The sequence below is a fragment of the Magnolia sinica genome, chromosome 14 (genome assembly GCF_029962835.1).
Source record: "Magnolia sinica isolate HGM2019 chromosome 14, MsV1, whole genome shotgun sequence".
Taxonomy (NCBI): domain Eukaryota; kingdom Viridiplantae; phylum Streptophyta; class Magnoliopsida; order Magnoliales; family Magnoliaceae; genus Magnolia; species Magnolia sinica.
Genome location: NC_080586.1, coordinates 16,992,782 through 17,003,670, shown reverse-complemented (window position 1 = coordinate 17,003,670; position 10,889 = coordinate 16,992,782). Strand labels below are relative to the sequence as shown.

General features: G+C 40.4%; 1 protein-coding gene across 1 annotated transcript; it reads left to right on the top strand.

The window, feature by feature from the left end:
* The first annotated feature begins 7,376 nt into the window (after window positions 1-7,376).
* On the top strand, window positions 7,377-8,818 carry LOC131225723 (putative germin-like protein 2-1). Its single transcript, XM_058221301.1, has 2 exons — window positions 7,377-7,549; window positions 8,108-8,818. Exons 1-2 carry the CDS (start codon window positions 7,432-7,434, stop codon window positions 8,641-8,643), a joined length of 654 nt encoding a protein of 217 aa, XP_058077284.1. The 5' UTR covers window positions 7,377-7,431; the 3' UTR covers window positions 8,644-8,818.
* The last annotated feature ends 2,071 nt before the right edge of the window (window positions 8,819-10,889 follow it).

Sequence of the window (10,889 nt, the reverse complement as noted above, 5' to 3'; positions counted from 1 at the left end):
GACGGAATGAGAAATCATGGAAAAAGCAATGAGAACAAAGGGGATCCGAATAAGAACGGGAACTTCGGCAAAATTCACGGAGGGGTGGCCGCCTTCATCTTTAGTCGTGATTTCTTTGAAACAGATCTTGAGAAGATAGTCATCGAGGTTCATGGCGAGATCAACGGCCCAGTTCGATTTAGGGTCGCGATTGGGCTACAGGATGCGGAAACTAGAGCCATTGGCGCTGCCGTGCTCTTCTTTTTCTGTCATCTTTGGTGGGACGGCTGCCGATGCGATTCCATGGACTGTTAGTTGAATGCCATTTCTGAAAGAAACCCTAGATATGGAATGGAGTGGGAGAAACAAGAGAGCTGGAATTGGGCAATCAGGGTTTTGAAAATGAAACCCTAGAAAAATGCGGGAGAGAGACAGGGAGATATGGTTGAAATGGGGCTGGAAGAGAGAGAGAGAGAGAGAGAGAGAGAGAGAGAGAGAGAGTCGGGACAAAGAGAGATGGTGCGGGAGATGGAGAGAGAGAAAATGGGCGCTGGAGATCGAGAGAGAGAGAGAGAGAAGAGGCGCGGGAGATCGAGAGTGAGAGAGAAAGGGACGGACATGGGAGGGAATGGGGTTTTTCCCTAAAGAGGGGAGGGAAAGAATGAAACATTTCGTGAGAGGTTTCGTGAGAAGGGGAAAAGAAAAAGGAGAGCGCGATTTCCGCATTTTGTACCTGCTACGGCCCTGCTACGGTCTAAAATCGTAGCTAAAAGCCCCTTGGCCATAGCCATCGTGTAGTCCATCGTAGCCCCTCCACGTTCACACGTCTGGCGGGATCTTAATGAATGGATTTTTCAAGGGCTTTGTGGGGTCCATCTTGATGTATTTGATATATCCACTCTATCCATTAATTTTGTAATTTTTTTATAGAAAATAACCCCAACATCTAGGCAAATCAAAGTCCAATTGAACCACACCATCAGTCAATGGTAGGTATTAATCTCCACTGTTTCCTAACGCGTGGTCCACTTAAGTGTTCAATCTACTTCCTTTTTTGGGCTCATGCCTTAACATTCTCTTTCAAAACGGATAGACGTATTAGATGGAGCACACAAATTTTAAAGGGCCTCGTAGAGTCCCTTATAGGGCTATCCCATGTTGGATGAACGGGCGAAGGTGGTAGCTTTTAGCTACGGTTTAGGTTTTTTTAGCTACAGTTTTAAGCCGTCGCAATATAGCTACGGTTTATATCCGTAGCTAAAACATAGCATGGTCCGTAGCCTTTGGTCATTTTTTTGGTAGTGTCTGGTAGTAAAGGAAGTGAACATGTAACAACCGCGACCCATATCACATGAGACCCATGACCTATATAACATGATAACTACGACCAACGACAACCACGACCCATTTAACATGACAATCATGACCCATACAACATGACAACCACGACCCATAACAACTACGACCCTTACCACATTACAACCATGACCCATATAACATGACAACCACGACCCATATAACATGACAACCATGACCGATATAACATAACAACCACGACCCATATAACATGATAACTACTACCCATGACAACCACGATCCATTTTTGGTAGTGTAAATGGATCAAAGGCTACAGTTAAGGCCATGTTATAATCCAATTGATCTTTGGATATGCTTCAATTTTGGACTCAACCCCTTAAATTAGATGAAAAAATGGATGGATGGAGTGGATAGACCACATACATTCAAGGTGGGCCCAACCGAGTACTCAATCCGATTTCCTCTCTCGAGCGTAACTTACGTTAGGAAAGAAAAACGGGCGCGGATTGCTACTTGTAGGTTGAGTATCCTGACTTGCTACTCAACCTGAGCAAATCAAAAGGTTAAGTATCCAAACTCGCCATCAACCTGTTCGTATCTAATCGGGAACGGATTGGCTACTCTCTTTCCACCATTCTCGAGGCTGGTGGTCGGTGCTATGTGGGCCACACCATGTCGTCCATTCCGTTCATACATTTAGCCTTATCCTTTTAGGGCTTTTTACCAAAAATGAGAGTGATATAAATCTAAGGTTGACCACTCCACATGACAAAAATATTGATTGGATATCAACCAATAAAATCCTTCTAAGACCCATTGTACTGTTTATTTGACATCCATGCTGTTGATAATTAGATCATACATAACCAGATAAAGGGAAAACACAAATAATCTAAGAAAAAGGATGGACGACTTGGATAAACAGAAACATCACAATGGGCCGGCCCACAGAACTGCACGTTCCGAGCTAGAGTTGGGCCGGGGTAGGAAGAAATCCTCCATCCAGGATGGAAGCGGATTAGCTGGTGTACCTCACACCAGCTACATGGAGGACGCAGATTGGAAATATTGCTAGAATTGACATCACCAAGCTTTGTGGACCCCATCATGATGCATGTGTTATATCCATACCATCCATCCATTTGGAGAGATATTTTTATGGCATGAGAAAAATAATGAGATAGATCTAAAGTTCAAGTGGACCCCACCATAGAAAATAGTGGGGACAATGACATCCATCGTTCAAAACTTCTTAGGGGGTCATAGAAGTTTCTGATCAATCTTATATTTTTGTTTTCATTTCATCTATCTCTATGTTAACTTTTGAATAGGTTGGATCTAAAAAATAAATCATGGTGGGCCCTGTAAATGTTTCAACGGTGGGTGGACTCATCCCACGGTTTTTTGTGGTGGGTCCACTTGAACTTTAGATCTATCTCATTCTTTTTCTCATGCCATAAAACCATCTCTACAAATGGTTGGACGGTATGGATACAACACACACATCATGGTGGGGTCCACAGAGCTTGGTGACGTCACTTTAGTAGCCGACTCGCTACTCAGCCTGCATCTAATCTGCATCCATCTGCGTCCATCAGAAACGGATTGGGTAGTGTACCTCACACCAGCTATATAGCTTTGACGTCAACACTTTCTGTGGGTCTGATCATTAGGTATGTGTTATATCCAAACCGTCCATCCATTTTCCAGCTCGTCTTAAGGCTTGAGACGAAAAATAAGATAGATCTAACTATCAAGTGGACCACATTGCAAAAAGTAGTGGGGAATTGAACGTCTACCATTGAAACCCTTTTTCAGGTCACTGAAGTTTTGGATCAATATGAAATTTGTTTTCCATCTTAATTCAGGTCTTTATGACCTTATGGATAGATTGGATGGAAAATAAATGTTATGGTGGTCCCTACGAATTGTTTAACGATGAAAATCATTATCTCCGCTGCTATTTGTGGTGTGGTACATATGATCTTTGGATATGATTCATTTTTTAGATATGCTCTAAAATGATCTCTAAAAATATATAAACGGTGTAGATATAATAAATACATCACTGCGGGGCCACGTAACTTTGATCTACTTTGAATCGTTCATACAACTCGGAGCTCGAGGAGCGTCAATGCACGACACGTACCTACAGAAGTGGGGGACGCGGATTTACTGCGAAGGTCTTTCGTGAAGTTCCTGCGCTAGGAACCCAAGTGGGGGCCCACCATGATGTTTGTGAGAAATCCACTCAATCCATCTGTTTTGTGAGCTCATTTTAGTATGCCAAAATAAAAGTGAGAGAGATCTACAACTTAAGTGGGCTGTGGTAAAGGAAAAGGTAGTGAGGGAAATTCTTATCATTAAAACCTCCCTGGAGTTGACAGTAATGTTTACATGCCATTCATACCGTTCATAAAGTCATTCCTACTGGGATGAACTATAAACAAAAAAATAAACACGATTCAAGACTTTTGTGGCCTCACGAATATTTCAATTGTGGGCGTTCAATTCTTACGTTTTCGGCCCACTTGAGCATTCGGTTCAGTTCATTTTTGCCCTAATGTCCTAAAATGAACTCATAATACGGATGGACGGAGTGGATTTCTCACAAACATCACAGTGGGCCCCACCTGGGTTCCCAACGCAGGAACTTCCTGCGAAATCTGCGTCCGATGCCGGGTTGGAAGCGGATTGCATACTGAGTAAATTTTGTGGGGTCCACCATGATTTATGTATTTTATCCACTCTATCCATCGATTTTAAAAGATAATTTTATGGCTAGAGCATAAAGATGAAGTATATAAAAACCTCAAGTGGACCACACCACACGAAACAGTGTGAATTGAACATCTACCTTTGAAATTTTCTCGGGGACTACAGAAGTGTTGGATCAAGCTTATATTTAGTTTTTTCACTTCATCCATGTCCTTGTGATCATATTAAGAGGATTGATGAGAAATAAACATCACTGTGGGCCCTGAAAAGGTTTCAACTGTAGAAATCATTATTCCAACTGTTTCCTATGGTAAGGTCCACTTGATCTTTGGGTATGATTAAATTTTAGGTTCAGCATGACAACCACGACCCATATAATATAATAACTACGACCCGTGACAACCACGACCCATATAACATGACAACCACGACCCACATAACATGACAACCATGACCCATATAACATGATAACTACGACCAGTGACAACCACGACCCGGATGACAACCATGATTCATAAAACATGACAACCACGACCCATATAACATGACAACTACGACCCATGACAATCACGACCCATATAACATGACAACCACGACCCATATAACTTGGCAATTACGACCCATGACAACCACAACCCATATAACTTCACAACCACGACCCGTATAATATTACAACCTCAACCTTTGCTACATGACAACCACAATCCATTCGAAGGGTCGTAGTTCACATGCACAATGGATCGTGATTTTCATCCACAAAGGGTCGCGGTTGATATTTGACCCTACCCCTAAAATGGCACAACAAAAAGGATGGGCGGCATGAATTATTCACATACATCAATGTGGGCCCATTTGGGTCATGGTTTGCATGGGTCATAGTTACCATGTTATATGGGACGTGGTTGTCATGTTGCATGGTTCGTGGTTTGCAATATGTTCACTTTCTTTTCTACCAAACCATTGGTACCATAACTTAAAGCCCACAATGGGGTGATCCGATCCATCCACCTTGTCGACTAGCTCGTTGTGTGCCCGAAAAGTCCTGACTTGGGCAGTATCCACTTCTAACAAGCATTACAGTGAGCCTGGAAAGTTTCTATATATGGTCACCATTATTTTCTATTTTGTGGCCCACACGAGCATCAGATCAGGCTGATATTTGGGCCCTACCCCTAAAATGACACGACAAAAAGGATGGGCGGCATAGATTATACACATACATCAATGTAGGCCCATATGGGTCGTTGTTTGCATGGGTCGTTGTTGTCATGTTATATGGGTCGTGGTTGTCATGTCGTATGGATCGTGGTATCCAAGTGTTCACTTCCTCTTCTACCAAACCATTCGTACCATAGCTTAAGGCCCACAATGGGGTGATCCGATCCATCCACCTTTTCAGCCAGTTCGCTGTGGGCCTAAAAAGTCCTGACATGGGCAGTGTACACTTCTAACAAACATCACAGTGAGCCTGAAAAGTTTCAACAGTCACCATTATTTTTTTATTATGTGGGCCACACGAGCACTGGATCGAACTGATATTTGGGCCCTAGCCCTAAAATGACATGGCAAGAAGGATGGGCGGCATGGATGAAACACATACATGGTGATGGGGTCCACAGACCACCAAGCACCCGCTCGGGGGAGTAGACGATTTGTCGCTTTCTCAGGGATTGGAGCAGCAGGTGACTTCTGCTTCACCCCAGGTCCGTACGTCACCTGAACCAAGGTCAGGGGCATTTTCGTCCGAACAATCTCCAAAAGATGTCAGAAGGCCCTTCTAAGGATATATGGAATGACATAGCTTTCTAGGTAATTTGCCCAAACTTCGAGGTGATTACGGCCAATTTCCCTATAAAAGGGTCCAAGTGGAGTTCCCAGACTAGATTTTTGAACCAGTCAATTTGGACCATCGAATATCGGGTGGCTATTAAAATCTAAGACAATTTCGTAATGGGACGCACCCATGAATGATCCAAAACTCACAGACAAAATGACAGATGGGATGTATCGTTGCATATGGCCTACTCAATCTCATAATCGTGGATGGAAACGGATTGGCTAGTGAACCTGCCATTGGCCAATGGCTAGTGGTAGGTGCTCTGTGGGGCCCACCATGAAGTATGTGTTTCATACATGCCATTGGTCCATTTTTATTTTTTATTTTTCATATCATTTTATGTTATGAGAACAAACATGAAGTAGATCCCGATCACAAGTGGATCACACAATGTTGATTGAACGCGTACCATAAAGAACTTCTTTGGGGCCACAAAAGTTTTGGATCAAGCTGATCTTTGTTTTTTCCCTTCATCCAGGTTTTTATGACCTAATCAGCAGGTTGGATGTTAAATAAAGTTTACAGTGGGTCCTGGAAGGCTTTTAATGGTGGACATTCGGTCACTACTGTTTTTAAGTAGTGTGGTTCACGTGAGATTTAGAACTGCCTCATTTTTTGTTTGAAGTAATAAAATGATATGTAAAAATGGATGGACGGCATGGATAAGATATATACACCATGGTGGAGCCTACAGAGCACAGACCACTAGCCACCTGGCTAGTGGCACCGACTGGCTAGACCGCGTCTGTCGTGGATATGGTCTTTCCATTTACGCAAATAAAAAAAGTTGGCCAGGTCTTCTGCGCAGCTTTAGTTAAGCTTAACCCACGATAAGATATGTTGTGCCGGCTGTGACGTGTGCATACATCTAACCTGTCCAACATGTGCACGCGCTCATGTTCTCCATGCTGCCGAAAAATCACGCCAATCCAAAGGTCAGGTTGGAGACCACGGGGAAGAGTGAGGATGAGGTAGCCCACCTGTTCAAACCTTCCTGTATTCAGCGTACTGGATTTTGTATGTGCATCTAATCCATTCGGAAGCTGCATCCCAATAAGATGACTGAACACTCCCAAAAAGTCAGGCATTTCAAAACTCAGTGGCCACACTACATCATTTTAGAGGTTTTAGGCATGATTTTACATGGTGTGACCTAGCTGAGTACTCTGGATAGGCCAAGGAGAACACGAGAGGCCACACATGATGAATAGACATGGATGTCATAAATACATCACGCTGGGCCCAATACATGTTGCACTTTCAGCTTACCATATGAAGATAGTGGATACGGCCAGGACTAGACATAAAAGACACCGCGTCTCCCATGCAGCGAAGACTAGGATTAAGAAATGGATGTTAGTTGTAGTGGTTAGAGAATGACAGTGGCTTAATCTATAAACTGATATTTCTGGTCCTGTCTTTTGCGTTGCCACTGTGACCATTTCAAATCTCGGCAAGAAGACCATATACCTTCCTCTATAAATATATGCATGCCTTGTTCTTGTTTCTCACCCTTCACTTTGAATCCCAATAGATACTTCTTTAACTTTCTTTCTTCTTTAGGTTTTAGGAGAACGAGGATGGCTGCTCACATCCTTGTACTTGTCCTTCTTGCATTTACTTGTTCTCTTACAGATGCCTCTGACCCCAGTCCTCTACAGGACTTCTGTGTTGCCATACTAAAACCACAACCACCAGGTTCCTATTCTCTTCTTTGCATTTGGTTATGACATGCGCTCACCACTGTTTCTTTTCTTTTATTTACTTCTTCTTCTCCTTCATCTTCCTTTTATTTATTTTTTCTCTTGTTCCTCTTCTTCTTCTTTTTTTATTTTTATTTTTATTTTTATTTTTCTTTTTGTTGAGAACTTGGACTCCCATGATATCTTTAGCCATGATTTAAGAGGGAGCTTACCACCACATGTGACAAAAAACGAAATCCAACTAACGCATCAGGTGGGCCCCACATTGTTAATTCCTTGGACCCAGAAATAGACTGGACCATGAACCTAGTGGGCCAGATTTGTATAAAGGAAATGGACTGTTAAACAATTATCTAACCCAGATGGTGATATTGTGTCCCTTAACATATGAACTGAGCTGGATGATGTTGTAGAGCCCACGATGATTGTCATGGTTCTTGGATACGTAAACTAGCAAGTGCAATAGGCATTTCTATTTAATTAGATCTCTTTCAAACGATTAATTTAACTCTAAAGGTTATGCTTGGATCTTATCGTGACATTTATTTTGCAGTGTTCATCAATGGGTTTGTGTGCATGGATCCAAAGATGGTGCAAGCAGATCATTTCTTCTTCTATGGGCTAGACATGCCCGGCAACACTGCAAATAACGTTGGCTCCAATGTGACAGCAGTCAACGTTAATCAGATACCTGGACTCAACACTCTCGGTGTATCCCTTGCTCGCATCGACTACGCACCCTACGGTCTCAACCCTCCTCACACGCATCCACGGGCCTCAGAAATCTTGACTGTTACAGAGGGCACGCTCTATGTAGGGTTCGTCACCTCCAACCCTGACAATCGCCTGATAACAAAAATCCTATACAAGGGTGATGTGTTTGTCTTCCCAGAAGGCCTCATCCACTTCCAGTTCAACATGGACAAAACCAATGCAGTTTCCATCAGTGCTCTAAGCAGCCAAAACCCTGGTCTCATCATCATAGCTAATAACGTTTTCGGTTCAAACCCGCCCATCTCTGATGATATTCTTGCAAAGGCCTTCCAAGTGGACAAGAAAGTGATTGATTTAATCCTGGCACAGTTCTAGATAAATAAGCAGATATGCTATCGCCAAATAAGAAATGTTTGCATGACCTATTAAAGGAGAACTTCTGCTTAAATAAGCAATGTTACTTAAAAAAAAGTATAAGTAAATAAAAGGTTTTATTTGCTTCTGTTTGTTTGATTTTGTTTGGGTAATTGCGCGCTCTCTCTCCACAAGAAATGGTAATATGAGGTCGACCTCATGGGAAGTTTGCCATGAGGTTGAGCTATGTAGTTCCCACCGTAATTTGTCGTACATCTACCCCATCAATCAAATATACCCTTCTATCTTTTTCAGTTTGGGTAGGCCACGTAAGTGATCTCTTTTACTCAATTTATATAGATCTCTATAGTTTGCATGTCCAAGACATTAATGTCATAGTTCAGTCTCGTCTGTGTGGACCATGTAGCATGAATAATTTGTTGAGCAAGAGTCATCAATTATATAGCAATTTTCAGAAGGTCTGCGACCATTTAATATTACATGTCATTTAATTATCTGAAAATTTTATGTTATGCTTATTATCACAGATCTGAGATATGCTCAGGAAGTATTATTTATTACCCCTTCAACATATAAAACATTTTCAAAGAGAGGCAGGTTATGAAGTTGTACATTACATTGACCAATAATCTTGCAGTTGCTTCCATTTTCGAATGTAACTAAGCAGTTATTTATTTAATTGATGTATAGCCTTATCACTTGTTATGTGTCTCAAACATCCATTATCCAGGTACCATGTTGAATGACTACTTGCTTTGAAAGCTGTGTAGATAACAAGACACTTAACCTTTGGAACCCATTTCATTATGGTTTTAGTTTTAGGAGAGTCTCTTGCTTTTTTCTGCATTTGGGAGTTAAGATTTCTCCTCGTTTCTATATACTCAAGTCTTACTAGAGTTGGATTTCAATAGCTTTTTAAGCAAGTCCACTTTTTTATCAGCTAAAGAAGGATTTCTATTATTTCTTCATTTGATATTTATGGTAGTTAATAGTATTTTTTATATTAGAGGCTTGAAAATGTTTTGAATTTTTGAAGTCATTCCTTTTATAGTATGATTCTTTTAGAGTTCGAAGATTCTCCTTTTACGAAGGTAAGAGAAGAATCCTTAGATTTAAAAGAGTTATTTTTAATATAACCTAGTCCAGACTTGTCACCACACCGTCGAGGTGATGTTAATAGTTTTTCAAGTTTCTGATCACCATGAGTATATTTCCAAGTGTCTTTTGAACTCTGAAGGAATGAAACTTTAAGTTTTAATTTCTCATTTTTATTTTTAAGTTTTCACAATTCAGAAAATTTTAAACTCAAATCTAACTTTGTTTTTTTTTTTTTTAAAAAAAAAAAAAAAACAATCGGAAAAGTAAGATTTTTTTAAAATAATTTTTTCAAGTTCTAATTGTAGTTTAGCAGGATTTTCTGTTTGAGTTTTCAATTTAGTCACAATCTTACAACTTTCTCTATATAGGGCATCATGTACATCTTGAAGATCATCTTCATTTTTAGAGTTTCATAATCAGACATATTACAGTCATCTGAAGAAGTGATTCTAGCCATAGTCATAAAGGCTTTTAATTCATTTACTTTTCCCTAGTTTCGGTCGTCGGTTTCTGAATTAGTTTCAGATTCTGATGATTCATCCCAAGTAGCTATCATACATTTTTTTCTAGATTTATCTTTTTTAGTACATTTAGAAGCTAGATGCTCATATTCAGAATAATTAAAACATTGGGTGTCTTTTAGTTTTTTATTTCCAAAATTTTGAATTTCATTTTCTTTTGTCAAATGGTTTTTGAAATTATGTTCTCTTCTTATTTTTGAAAATTGTATAGAATTTCTTTGCCAACACATACATATCATCTTCATTTTCTTAAATATCAGAATTTACATTAGAATCCTTTTAATTAGATTTAGAAGATTTAAGGGCAATGGACTTGATTTTAGGAACTCTGAGATTCAACTCATAAGTTTGAAGAGAACTAATTGTTCACAACCCCAAGTGTAGGGTCACGAGGTAGTAATAACTCGGGGAGACCAAGGTTGAATCCACAGGGACTATTCTTGTGTGTATTTTAAAAGCAACTAGAATTAGAAGTAGACTAAGATCTAAACCTAAATTTGGAATAAAAGAGTAATTGTGAGTGATTATGACAACTATCAACTCAAAGTGGGAACTAGGGTTTCCAAGGATCCACTTGTAGAGATAAGGGAGATTTATGCTTGATGCAGTGACACAACTGCAATCAGA

What these genes read in the sequence shown, in the direction of transcription:
- LOC131225723 (XM_058221301.1), top strand. Translation starts at nt 7,432, where the DNA reads ATGGCTGCTCACATCCTTGTACTTGTCCTTCTTGCATTTACTTGTTCT. An exon ending in ACTAAAACCACAACCACCAG is followed by an intron (nt 7,550 to 8,107) that starts GTTCCTATTCTC and finishes TTTATTTTGCAG; the next exon opens with TGTTCATCAATGGGTTTGTG.